Source organism: Hetaerina americana, unplaced genomic scaffold, assembly GCF_022747635.1.
Source record: "Hetaerina americana unplaced genomic scaffold, ioHetAmer1.1.p SCAF_9, whole genome shotgun sequence".
In the NCBI taxonomy this organism is placed as follows: Eukaryota; Metazoa; Arthropoda; class Insecta; order Odonata; family Calopterygidae; genus Hetaerina; species Hetaerina americana.
The window spans coordinates 66,054,421-66,069,156 of record NW_027287538.1 but is presented as its reverse complement, the minus strand read 5'-3'; the positions used below and the strand labels follow the sequence as shown (position 1 = coordinate 66,069,156).

The 14,736-nt window shown below is 41.2% G+C and overlaps 1 protein-coding gene across 1 annotated transcript in view; it reads left to right on the top strand.

Moving 5' to 3' along the window:
- The window catches only part of LOC139698602 (homeobox protein vnd-like), a 178,563-nt gene extending 175,192 nt beyond the window's left edge, over nt 1-3,371 (top strand). Inside the window, exon 6 of the mRNA XM_071597445.1 lies at nt 1,843-3,371. Within this exon, the coding sequence (XP_071453546.1) occupies nt 1,843-2,403 (561 nt within the window). The 3' untranslated portion in view covers nt 2,404-3,371. The remainder of the gene's footprint in view (nt 1-1,842) is intronic.
- Nucleotides 3,372-14,736: the final 11,365 nt, after the last annotated feature.

Here is a 14,736-nt window from a genome sequence, read left to right as displayed (position 1 = left end):
CCCCCTTCCCCCGACCCCTGGCCTCCTCCCCCTCCCTCCGCCGCCGCCTGTTTTCCTTCCTCACCCCCTCTCCCTCCCTCCTTCTCCCCCATTGCCCCGTGCACCTAGAGTGAAATGCATGCGAAGAATTGAATCGGCTTTCCCGGACCTTTCATACTACCGGCTGATTATGTTGGCCTTCCCATGGGTGAGGTTTCCCCATCCGTTCAGACTCCCGAGGGCGAGTCTGTTCGCCCCCTCAGCCTCCACCACCCTAGCGTACAGCGCGCAGGTGTATTCGCATCCGGGTCACGCATTCCCTCTGCGGCGTCACTGGCGGCGAGGTCGTGGGGGGGCTTGCACGAACGTGGAAGAAAGGACGAAAAGATAGATGGGTCTGAGCGTCAAAATGGGAAAATTAAAAACTTCGCGACGTGCCACCTACTCTCTGGAATTTTTATTCACGTCGAACTCTGGCCGCCTCCTCCCATTGCACTTGCTCCCATCGCGGTTTACGTACATTCTTGATGCAAGTGGATTTGATTTGGAGAGAGATGGAATGAGATTTTGATGGAGAAGGAGATGGCAGAAAAAGTGATTAGGCCGGTGAGATGATGGAAGGGAGAGGCTGTTAAGAAAATTTAAATTGGATTGAAAAGGTACTCAGGGGTTAAAATTTTCGAAGTATACTATGAAAGTAATAAAAATATACAAGCGCGGGGAATAGGAAAGATATTTTTAAGGAGAAAATACTTTAATGAATATTAAAGATATTGCATAGTACATAAATAAAATGGTAAGCAGGTTCCTGAAACTCATTTGATTGAGAATTCATTCATTCACTTAATTTTGAAAGCATTTACAAAACTTGTCTCGGCAATAATTGAAATTTTTGGAAGTAATTTTTAAGTACCGCGCATTTACTCAAAGTCTTAAGGTCATTAATTTGGCAGATAAAAAAATAGTATTGTAAAATTGGCGCGTTAAATTCGTGAAGTAAGAATTTACGTAATGTCCAAACGTTTCAGAATTAATTTACCCCGTGTTGCCTCTGGATATCACACAAGCTGACTTCATATTTTGTGCGTTTGGATAAAAACAACTGGGAAGCTAATGCTGGGAAGATAGATAAATATCTTTATTTGGGCGAAATTGATATCTAATGGGAAGATAATGGACAGAATGTGGATCTGATTTAATACCGCAATATTTGTTTTTCTTAATAACTGCAGATCTATTGCTACTTATCAAGTCGAGCTCCTGATAGATAATGACGCTAATCATAAATATGTGATTGAGAAATCAACTGTAAGTTGAAAAATACTGTTTAATTGACGAAAGGAACTCCGCAAATTTTTGCCATGTGCACCATAATCCTTGCAGTTTTTTTTAATGTAAGAGAATCATTCAATGCATGTTCTTTACGTAGAATGGCAAAATTCTCCTGTCGCATGTATGTGTAGAATAGTGACATTTTTTTCCATCACTCAGTAAGAAAATCGATGGTCCCTTTTCATTCCCCAGTGAACGTTATTTCTTTGGAAAAAATATTAACCTGACTTTCACCTAAGTCTAGAGTGAGAGAGTTGGCAAAAAACTTTGACTCGTATTATTACTGTCTTAATTTGAAGACAATTTATTTATCACGTCATAACATCAAGCCTGCCTATTTCATTAGCACTGAAATGGGTGTCAAAGTAATGACAACTTTCCTAAATAACACACCAGTACAAAATTGGCTACGCATCTTCGCTTTCCCTATCCATCCATTCTCTTACTTATCGATTTCTTGCTATTCCCCCACACCTTGCGCCTCAGGCAAATCCTTTCAGAAAGAAATTCCGTCTTTTTCCGAAGGCACAGAGCTCTCCAAGACGAGTGGCCGTACCAGTCCTCGTGAAGGACGGCAAGCCTTGCTCCGGAACCGGGGGAGCGGGCGACCCAACCGGCCTGGGCGTGGTGGTGGGCGGCGGGGGCGGCGGCGGGGGTGGCGGCGGGGTCTCATCCGCCGTGGCCGCGGCCGCCGCCGCCGCGGCAGCCGCCGCCGCTGCCGGCCGGGCCGGTCTCGGCTCCAGCCCCGTCTCCGGTCAGTCGCCCCCTGGGAACCCCTGCTCCCACAGCCCCAGCGCCTCGGCCCTCGCGTCATCCATGGTGGTGCAGCAGCAGCAGCACCAGATGCACCAGCAGCAACAGCAGCAGCAGCAACAGCACCAGCAGCACCAACAGCAGCAACACCAGCAGTCCTGCGGCGGTGCCGGCGGAGGGAGCACCGCCAGCCTCCTGAGCAACATGGCGTACCAGAGGCAGAACCTCGCGGCGATGGGCGCGGTGCAGCACCAGCAGGCGGCGGCAGCGGCGGCTGCGGCCGCGGCGGCCGCTAACATGTGCTCGTCGTACCTGCCGCTGCAGGGGAGGGCCTGGTAAAGGTCGCCCGGCCGGCCCTCCTCACCCGGAGCAGGCCCTCCATGCTGGAGGGAGTTGCTCTTCCACTGGGATCTTCATTCCTCTTGGCGACGACTCCCGAAGGAGCATAGACACCTGCGACCCTCGTCGTGACTAACGTGTTTTCCTTTGTTTCGAATGCGTCGAAGTGCTCCGTAAGGATTGTGGATGCAACCTTCCGTGACAAAGAGACGGGAATTCTATCCCATGCCAAAGACGATTGCACTTACGCCTATTTTCGACGGCCATTAATTGACTATAAAGCCGGGAGGGACGATTGAATTCCTCCACTCCACAAGTAATCCATTGATTTTTTTGTTGCTAAATTTGTACGATCATTCGCCTGAAACAAAAACGGCCGTTTCCAAACTAAGGTGGCTCAATTTACTAGCAATCAAATGTTTACAGTAAAATTCTTTCGAAAGCAAGATCATGACTTAGCCCAATACCTATAATGATTTCAAAATGTCAAATCCCGTTGAATAGACATTCTTCTCCTGGGAAATATATATTTCTGACAGCGAAAAGAAAGCCGAGGGCTAAAAAATGAATTCTTTTCGCTAATATAGAATATTCGAAGTGTTCCCTGCTCCGAAGAGCGAGTTTAGAGTGGTGGTGGAGTCGAGTACAAAAATGGGGATATTTGCGTAAGGTCGCAATTTTTCCACTGGGTCGACGAAAGGTTTGAACTTAGTTAAATAATATAGCATGGCAATAAGCTGTGATCGCATGCCAACGTAAATAAACGGATTTGACAAGAGTCGTTATTTAACCTCAACAATTGTCACATTCATCTAAGCTTACTTGACCTTTCACAAGTGAACACTTCCTGCTCCTGTGCAACTCTTGAGATGAAAACAGCCGGAGGAATCATTTGGGAGAAAGGAGCTTGAACGGTTTATTGACTGCTAAACAGACAATTATACATGCATATATATATATATATATATATATATATATATATATATATATATATATGTATGTAAATATATATCGTTGATTTCGCGTATCAACCCCGGCGCTACAGCAGTGTTGTCCACCAATCAACGCGCCATGTAGTGCCCAGTGACCTAACGTCACAGACACTTTTAGTGGCGTTCTTCGGCCAACATATGATTAATCTCAGTAAAAAAAAGGAGTTTTAAAAAGCTATCGATACAAAAGTTAAACCTTCTATTTAATATTAGTGAAATGTTAAAAGAGTTCCAGACGGAAATTTAAATCGATGTTTGTGAGTGAAAGTACGTGTTGCGATCGGAGATAAGACTTAACGTCGGAATGCTGGGAAGGTCAATAATCGAGAGACGATTGGGTGATCTTCCGGTAGGGTGACTGTTCAAGTGTACAATTGTGCGTGTGTTCTAGAGTGTTCATGAGAGAAAGGAGAAAAATTAAACATTTCACTACTACAGTTCTGTGTTTGTTGATGTAAATTTTCTAGTAAAAACTGTTGGTGTAAGTAGTGAGAAAATTTCTTCCCTTTTTATATAATAATTATATTAATATATATAAATATATATATATACATAAATATGTCGACACAAATTCATGGCGATGCTGTTGCCATATTTTGTGAGGATGTGAACAAACTTGTAAACAATACCTGTGTGGGTTTTTTTCGGTCCATACTTAAAGAAATTAATAATAATAATAATAATGATATCTTGCACGTCGCCGCGAGTATGAGCCTACCGAAGCGAAGAGAAGGAGCGATGGAGGATGTATTGTGTTGGTTTGGAACCGAGGCGTGAACGTGTCTTTTGATAGACGACGCTTTTCGGTCTCCCACCGATTACCCCAGCCTCCTCCATCTTCCTTCCTCTCTCTTCCGCTATGATGGCAGTCTCGGACGACATAAATGATGTGAGTGAGAGAGTACAATTGGTCCATACACGACACACACTGGTGGGGTGTTTCATTCTTAATTTAATTTAGAGGGCACTATTAATTATTCATTGTCTTTGTATGAAATAAAATTCTTGATGAAAAGACAAAAATCTTTTGTATTCCAGTAAGCCGCTCACTCGCTTTTCCCTTACCCTTTCCCACCCAGACTAGGAGCCACTTAGGTTTCTCGATTGACACTAATCTTCATGGTGAAAAGAAGTTGAATGCGTTTACCAAAAGCTTCATTTTAGTAAAACGAATGGCTAGCTGTAAGAAAAAGCCATGCATATGTTCATTTAATGTATTCCTACCGTTGCACGTTAGGCTTCAAACGGTTTCTGACGACTTAGTTGCACGAGAAATTCCTCTTCCATTTCCGTATTATTTCTTTCTTCATTTCTGCCTAACTTCTGCCTACTCTAATGTTATCTAAAAAGCCTATTTTCTTCCTTTACCCTCGCCGGAAGATTAAATTAGAAATCTTGGGAGTGTGAAAATAAAAGTGCTCACTAAGTACAAATCAGTCCACTATATTGATTTCGGACGTGGAAGTTAAATAAAAATATTAATTTTATATTTATCTACAATCACAGACGTTTGAAATCTCCCATGCAATGTGCCACGACACTAATGTGAACCACGAGTAACTATTTAAGGGTATATATACATGAGTTTACTGCCCAAAAGAATAAGACTAAAAATAAATATTTTTAAAGTCATCTAGAATAACTAATCGTCATTCCTCCTCCTTTACATAACAATTCAGTACAAAAAGTATCTTCTGTTTATGGCAATTAGGTATTTTTTCTTTTATCTTTAGTCTTTTTGGAATATCCCAATATCAAACGATAATGCTGTGCTGAAAGTTTTTACCGTCAGCTTGCAGAGTAACCTAAGAGAATATTGAATAGTCCAACCACATCACACCTGAGTCTGTAATTTATATTATATCTCTTGCTTTGATAGCTTAAAAATTCTTGTAAATAGAACTAATTAGTGTAAGATTTTTTTTCTTCATTCCCCACAAATTATATGCAGGTATACTAGGATGTTTGTAAACTTAACTTCTGAGATATGAGTGATGATAAAAAATAGATCGATGTTGTCAATAGTGGATAGTTGACGAGATAGAAAAAGAAATAAGGTATAATGTTAACGTAGAGTGTATTACAAAATAATTTAATGATTGTAGCAATAGATATTCTTGTGATGAGGAGTCAAAATTTACTGCACTTCATAATAAATCACTTCAAATATTTTAGAACAACCTTTACATTCACATAAATCCCCAAAGGTATCCTATCCTCCAGGTCTTATCGAAGTGTCGCAGTGGATGCACAAAGAGAGAAAGGTAAGTTCACAAATGAGTGGAGAATAAAGACAAGACAACGACCCAGCAAGAGTTCAGATTAATGTGACAGCAAATACTGTGTCTAAAATTTGAAACTATTAAATAAATACACGCCTAGAAAATTTTTGCAATCAGATATGAATCCATTAGGAAATAATACTCTTTGTTAAAAATTATCGTAACGTATCTTAAAGGACGCTTCATGCTAAGGGGAAATGTTTTCTTATACAACCATATTAAAATTAAGGAGTAGTCCTTCGTACAAATATTTATTTATTATTTAATCTCATCTAAGGAGCTCACTTTCGTCACTTTTGAATCAAATCGTATTACGAAATTTCCCTAAACGTGAATTGTAGCAATAGGAGAAGGAAAAGTTGTTCCATAGTTTCGATTCTGAAATATATCTTCTGAACAAGAGAAATTGTTTTGAAACAACTGTCTATCAATGCCAAAATCGGGTCCAAACATGAAAAAAGAACCTGTGTGGGACCCAAACCCTTCACCGTTGTGTAGCAGGCGGAAGGTTAATACATTGACTGTATCAAGAATTTTTAACAGGCATTATGGGCGTATAATTCAAATTTAAAAATATTTGAGGTAGGTAATACGTTCCGTTGTTCTCACTTACCCCTTTCCTTAGGAACTCATTTTAGGTGTCTAATTTGGAAACATTACAGTATTAAAAATTATTCATAATGTAGAAATACAAATGGAGTCTTCATATGGCCACAGAAAATTGTTATGGCCACAGAAAATTGTTATAGCCCCTATTTTTCCGTCCGCATGAGTTATTCGATTCAATTCTCAAATACTATTCTCAAAACTTGGTTAATCAGAATTTTTCTGCAAATAACCCAAACGTTTTTGCCTCTAGATATTTGCAGTAAGTTCTTTGAATGGATTTAATTTATTAGATATCAATCATATTTCTTTTGTAAATGCAATAAGATCACTCGCTAAGTTACCACTTAAGTAAGACATGACCGAATCTTAAAATTGATCTTGTACGAATCATATAGCACATCCAGTTAACTATTGATAATAATCGCTGAAATTTTTAAAAGTTAATGAATTACTAACTTTTGTGAACACCTAATGACTGCATCTGAATTTTAAAACCAAGGTTCAAATCACAAGATTCGGGTCTCGATGCAGAAAACAATTTTTTTCCCGCGCTCCTAAGCAACCTACCGCGTAGTTTTTCCAATGCACCCCTCGAAATAGATTCCGCACCAGGAGTACCCAATCCGTGGGCACCACCTAGGCTAAAAATATAACAAACTAGCTCCGTAACGCAACACTCTTTACTCGCAGCAAAAATCCCCCCACGAAGACAAACCGGCATTTCTCCGCCAATTCCACCACTTGAAGGCAGTTAACCACCATCGACCTTACGAGTAAGAAGAGTTTCATACATCCCCTTGTTTTTTTCATTCATTTTAAATCTCATTTTCGAGGAGCTGGCAAAAGACAACACGAGGGGAACATTGTTCTCCTCTCTTAATGGGGTTTTAAGTCAGACAGACGGGTGTGAAAAAGAGTGAGGGAGTGAAGGGTGGGAAGCGAAACTTCTCTCTCGGCTCCGCGAACGCGCGTGCAAAAATAAAATAAGCCCACCCTCTCGTCCTTTTGATCCGTCGAGGACCCTTGGACTACTTTTCTGAAACAATTCCATCCGGCTGACCGTGGCTTGATAAAGAAATGCTTACGTTACCCATGGCGACTGAAAACGAAAGAGGCGTGTCGTTGCTGTTGCTACATCCGTCGTAAAATAACTGTTGCCGCAGAGTATATTTTAATATCGTCTGGATTGTTTTCCCCGTGGTCGAGGCAATTCAATTCGCGCCTTTTTCCATGAAAAAGTGAAGAAAAGATTCTCGAGAATTTTCTTCAAATGTATACTATATATTTCATGCTTCCGAGGGAAAACCAAAGAGAGATTAAAACAACGATCGCGAGGAAGAAGTTTAGCCCGTCTCCTACCCCTCTGCACCTCTCCCATTACCCCCTGCCCCCCGACACCCCATCGCCCACGTCGCGATTCCCCATCCGCCCCTTTCCAGAGGGCAACCCTCGCGCTCGCCATATTCTCCCACGTCCGCGCGTCAGTGATAACATTGTTCTCCCCCCATTCCGACTCCTGTGGGTCCGCCCGGGGGAGGTGGAAGGGCAGCGAGAGAATTCACGGCGTGGTGGCGACCGATTTGCCGTCTTTTTTGCATCTCGTTCTTTTGCCTTCGAATATTTATTTCCGAGCGTGTGATCCCAACCACGCGGGAGAGTTGAAGGGGAGAGGCGTTCATTTGAAAATCAAAAGGCCAGCGCGGGGCTTAGCAGTTGGCGGGAAACAAAAAAAGCAGCGCATAGCGCGTGCAAATAAGAACGCTAACCTGGACACGAGCTACCTCTGCCGGTGTACCGGGCTCTGGCGTTCAAAGGAGTCGCTCGCGTGTGTCCTGTCCCTGGAGTAGGAGGGATGCGGGGGCGAGGGACCGCGGAGGTGGGTGGTCGGCCACGGGCACAGAGGCCTCACTCTTACGACTCGGAGTCTTAGGATGCCGGTTTTTGGCCGGGGATGAAAGAATATTCCATCTCATCTCGCGGCGATGTGTTTAGATAGGAGAGACCTTCATTGAGTTCCCGCAATGAAATAAATACTTATATGTATGATTGCCATAAGTACTTATTTACTTCCACTTTTTAGTAATTATGACGATTGTTATAGATAAATACTATTATTGTGTAAGAATTATACATCATCATAGACTTTCATCAATTCCATCCTTGTGAAACCTTTTTGCCGAACGAAATGCTTCCTCTTCACTACTAAGAGCATCTCGGACCAAAGCACTTCCAATTAATTCAAACTGTTCCGCCTTCGTTTTTCATGAATTCTTCATTAAATAGTCATCATAGCTCTCCCGTTTTATGGAGCTTGTACAACCTTTATTTTTTTAGATTGCTTGCACTATATCATCCCATATTTATCGCACTGACTTTCCAATGCTTGGAGCATCTTAACACTTGCAACCTCTTGGCTTACTGCCAAATTAAAGCTTGATAATTTAAAAAATTGACTGTTTTTATGAATTATCCACTGACTGTAATTCTCATATTCAGTTATTCCCATGCCTCTTTAGCCCTTTACTCCACATATATATTGAACGGAACAGGTGATAATGGGCTGTTCTAACCCTCTTCCCAACACTGCCCATCCGGACTCACCAACCGCCGCCCGGGTTAGCCTCCTTTCCCTCCAATTTACTCCAATGAAATTAGCACTAGCAAAAAAAAACACCCAAAAAAGAAAAGAAACTCACAAGATTCCGAATTTTCGGTGGTTTTTGAAGCCACCTCACTCAAGGGAGAGAAGGAAGGAACAGATCCTTCCTTTTCTCCTTTGAGATAGGTGGCGTCACCACCGAAAATTCGAAAACGTGTGAGTTTCTTTCCTTTTTTGTGTTTTTATTCGCTAGTGCTAACTTGATATGCACTATTTATATGTATACATAAATATATATATATATGTATAATATATACATATATATAATATATGTATATGTGTATAATATATAGTATATAAAAGAACACTCGCATTTCAGAAAGTTTAACCTTTCGGTCTTCTCCGAGGCCTTCTTCAGGTCAGACTTCTCAGTCTGGAACGGAGGAAAAAAATGCCATGCCTGAGTCAGAGAGGATCCATTTAGTCTTCGGATAATACATGAATCTGGCGAGAATGAAATGAGTAGGCAAATTATGAAATAAGGTGCTAATCAGGGTTGGAGAGGATGGGAAACTGAGCTGGAAAATAAAAATACAAAACAGAATAAGCAGTGCATCAGGAGGGAAGGGGATAATAACTAGTGCCACTGAGGGAACGTCCGAGGAAAGAAATAGAAGATCATAGAGTAGATTGAAAATATTAGAAGACATACTAAGGAGAGAGGATACAAGGAAACGAATGAAGAGGCCAGGGGTAGTAGCAGAGGGAGATGAATCGGATAGAGTTAATGAGAGATGCCTGGCGAGGATTTGTCTAAAATATTAATCTTCAAACAAAAGCATTGACTTAACACCAAGCGACAAGTTTCTAGGAAGTTGAAGGGATAAGTTATTGTATAATACTCTAATTTGTAACCCATCAGAGTATTTCTAACAAGACTGTTTTGTGAAGGCAACTGTGGAAGGATAATTAAATGGGAAGAGACGGAGATAAAGTAAACAGCAAAATAGAAGTGAAAAGGTTTCAAAGATAACGTAGGAATAAAAGATTGTAATCAGAATTTTACGGACGAAGAAATAGTTCTTACTAAGATGGAGGGAAGATAAATCTTAGCTCACATAAACTGCACCTCTTTTTGTTCCCCTTACTTTTTATAAAAAATATGTGTCATTATCAAGAAGTTCAAGAAATGGAAGCTCACTATGACATTGATTCTCTAGAGTATACGGTCTAAGTAAAATATCCTGATGATGCCCGGTCATACTATTAATGAGGGTAGGTTAACAGAAATAAAAGTTCACCGAAGATGGATACCAAACTCATAGCTAAAATAAGAAGTAGACTAATTAATAATTATATTTTCAGCAAAGAAAATAAATATTTAAAGAGTAACATACGAGGAATATTAGAAAATTAAGGGCCGTTTTCCTAAAGTTAAATAGTTGCAGGTGAGAACGAAGTTGTACGCATGTAACGCCATCTATCGTATTTGGCTGCGTAGATTTTCGCGGCGGTGGCTTGAAGAATTCTGCATGTCCGGGTTTTCACCGCGTTGTTGTTTGAAGCCGACAACAGTTTCGCCGAAGTTTCATCCGGCGTCTTCAGGTCGAAGATCGACTCTTCGACCTGAAGACGCCGGATGAAACTTCGGCGAAACTGTTGTCGGCTTCAAACAACAACGCGGTGAAAACCCGGACATGCAGAATTCTTCATCTATCGTATTGGTTGTTTCCTAAGACACGGAAGTTATTCTTTTGATCCAGTTGCTGTTTGGTTGTCGATGAATGCAAATAAACAATCGAACTATCTAAATTTTTGATCACCCCATCATCCTTTAGTCCCGACGTTGCAACGAGTGACTATTTACAGTATTTTTTTATCAAAGGGAACTTACATAAAAAATATTCGTATTTACATATTGAGCATTTTCATGTATGTACATGAATAAAATTCTAAAACAAAATTGAGATTCAAAAATACTCATATCCTATTCTCAATTAATTATCTAATTATTAACCACTAGTCCAGTTTTATAAATTTAACTGAATTTTCAAATTACAAGGTAGCATACGACTTTTTCCATATGTTGAATCAAGTGACGTTGACTCGTCTTCAAAGGTAATTTCGTCCATATCATTGTATCCTACGGTGCATTTGCTATCACGAGCAAATAAATATTTCGCCCCAACCGCTTCCACGGATGGTGGTAATTGTTGCGACTTCGTTGAGGGAGTGGTGAAGGGGGGGAGCTGGGGGAGATGATGTAACCGATGGGAAGACTGGGGCGAAGTCGGAGGAGATTATGTAGGTGGGGCCTAGATGGGTAGAGGGTCGTAGGAAGATGAGCTCCCCGCACCCCTTCTCGCTCGAGATCCACCACTATGCCGTACCTTCTCTCCCCTTTACGAGGCGCCCCTTCCCTCTGATACAACCCCCAACCCTCGCATCGTCATCTCCTCCTCTCTAAACCCCTCCGAGAAACATTTTAAAGCCTTCATGCCTCCCACGCTCCAACCCCCCTCGCTCCCTCCGTCATCTCCTCTCCCTCATCCCCATAGAGAATCCTTCCCACGCACCCTTTTCGGTGCTGGGGCCTTCTTATTCAAGTCCACTTTCCCTTTTCCCCTTCCCTCGCCCGTCCCCACGAGCATTCCTTGTAAGGCAAGTCATTACTGGGCCCTCAAAAGCGTCATCAACATTCAAAAGTCATTAGAAGATGGTTGGTAGGCGTCGCCACGGAGGGAGAGGGTGTCGTTCTTAACCCGGAAACTCCTCCGCCCTCTCTCGCCTCCTCTTCTCCGCCCCTCCTCCTCCTCTTTTCCCGCCATCTTTATCTTCCCTTTATTCCTTCTCCACATTCTTCTTTTCTCCTCCGCCTTCGAGGGTCAGAGGCGAGAACAAAAGTCATAATCCGCACCCTTAGTGCAATTCTACAATCAAGGGAACGCAATTGAGCGGGGAGGTTCACCATCACTTTGCGCCGCTACATCTCCCCTCACACTGTCATTAAGGTTGTGAAAGATCTAGCACCTCGTTAGAGTTTATCCTTCAAAAAGTCTGCAGGTTAATTTATTAAGAGGGAAAGATTTGAGTAAGAATTGATCCAAAGATATGAAAGTGGTTACTGAGGCGGCAGTAGATACGTCGCCGTAAATAAGTCGAGGTTATAGAAGTTTCAAAATATTAATTTCTTAAGTATTTGCTGAAATTCGGATATCTTAGGCAAAGAATTGTGTGAGAATAACAAGGAAGAATTAGGAGTCAAGACTAAGAATCGCAATGAAAGGATTAATGAAATATGTTTTTGGTATGCGGTGTGGTATCATCCTGATTGACCAAGCATTCTCGTGGAATCGGCAAGAAGGTAAATTAATCTGCAAATGAAATAGGGAGTGATAATAAGTACTTCCCTTTGATTATAAATAATAGACGCTAAGAAGGTAGCAAATAAAAATATATAAAACTCAAAAGAACATCTAATTAAAACTGAGATTAATTTGTCACAAATCAACTCTTATTTTCAGTAAGTTGTGTTCGTTGTTAAGCGTATCTTTTGGAATAAATGAGAGAAATCTTCAAAAATAACCCTTACAAAAATAATACAATTTATTACCCGGGCATAATAGTTGCTGCCATTAAGTACAGTTTTTCAAATTAAAACAAGTAAATATCTTTAAAAGATCGAATATTTTAGTATTTTAAAGTTAAATTGAACACCTAAGTCAACATTTACCGTTCAACAATACCTTCATCTCAAGAGGTGCCGCCGATCACATACAAAGCACTTTATCATTTTCTCACTCTTAGTCCGTGGCTTCCGTTTCTGAAACAAGGCCCCTCCTAAAATAAATATAGGGACCAGCTATATGACTCTCACAGGAAACGCAGGTACCCTGAAAAAATACTGAACAGCATAATTCCCAAACCTTAAACCCAATACACTCCTCTGCCAAAACCAAACCGCCCAAAATGCCCCAACCTTATCACCACTTTCTTCCCCGGACACACAAAATTAAGCATATAATCCGTGAACTCATCCCAATTATTAATAACAGTCAGTCCACATTACTTTTATTCCCACATTGTCTCTCCGTTTCGTATGAACGCCCTACGAACTTGCCAGGCATCTTCAAGTCGACAAGACCACCTGCGGGCACCCCTGTCTCTTCTCCCACTCCGTCCGCACCATGCAACCACCACGCTGCAAATACTGCCATCATCCAACATCCACCACCTCCCTTACTGCCAATTCCCAGCCCGACACCACCTGCACCTCAAAAAACATTATTACCGCCTCTCCTGTATCTTCTGCCCTGCCTTTTACGTGGGTGAATGCACCACCACCCATTCCCTTCGCATGAATAACTTCCAGCAAATCTCCCATCGTCCAAGGGTATCCCATCCCTACTCACACTGCTTCCCACGACCAATCTTTTGATGACTGCTTCTCTGTTTCGGTGATTGAAACCCTTCCCAAATCTGCAAGTAGCATGAAGGTGAGAACCCGCAAGATGGCGAATATCTGGGTGCTCCAGTCATTTAAACCTCCCAAGCTGAATCAAGCCCATTGAATCCATCCGACAGCCGCCTACATATTCCGTCCCACCCCATTGTCCGTTTCCTATTCGTCCCTTACCTCTCTTCCCGTCACCCCCGTCGAAACGTCAAAACTACATGTGTGTGTCCTTTCTATGTGTTTCATTGTTCTAAAAATCTATATCATTTTTATTTCTATAATATATATATATATATACACATATATATATAAACCATAAACACTAATCAACCCAAAGGTCGGTTTGGTAGGTGATGGTAGAATTCACCCAGTACTAATCCCGACGGCGTGTGAACATTTCAGGGTAGGGGGGCCAGTTCCTTTCCCTATGCCGGTTATGGTTTCCCAGGAAGACCTGGTACCCGAAAAATCACTTTAACTTGGGTGGAGCTGCAAATGCCCAGAGTGCCTTGCCTGGTAATCGAACCCGGGACCCTCCGGTCAGCAGTCCAACGCTCTACTCCCTGAACTACCGCGACCCATATATATATATATATATATATATATATATATATATATATATATATAGCCAGATATATATATATATATATATATATATCTGGCTAAGATATTTTAATAAAAGGAATATGATTTTAGATATGCACCTTGAATTCGCGGTATAGGTCTAACAAAAATCATCAGAAATGCTTAATCGAATGGTAGCTGACTTCAGCTGCGAACCAAAGCCCCTGTGAATCTATCCTATCGATGCCAATAGATACTGATTACCCAGCAGGGTATGTACTGTCATAGACAACCCGAGATCTGGGAAGGAACTGACGAATTTTAAATTGAATATTAGGCACTTCTCTCTGTGATAAATAAGATATGAGCTTCACCTTTACCTGGCAAACCAAACTTATGATGTAGTACTTGTAGTAGGTTACCTGTTCAATCTGAATACGGACGATCACATAAGAGATCGGAAGAAATAAAGTCCTTAGGTCAATCAATTTTGATCTCTGGATAACTTAAGACAATTTTATCCTCCGACAACCAGGTTATAAAAGACAAATTGTATCGTTAAAACTACATCGATAGAATACATCACATTACCTAAAAATATCGAAAAAAATGGGATCATTAGAAAGGTACTCGATGTGAGCAAAATTTTTCATATAAGTTTGCACAATAGGACGCATGACACATTTAATAGACATAGGATGTCACTTAACGTACAGATATGATAAATATGAAATTAAAAAATGAATACTAATTCAGAAAATGTGTCATATAATGAGATCTCTACCAAAACGAACAACAGTAGACTCACAAATTAATTATAGAAGGTGATAT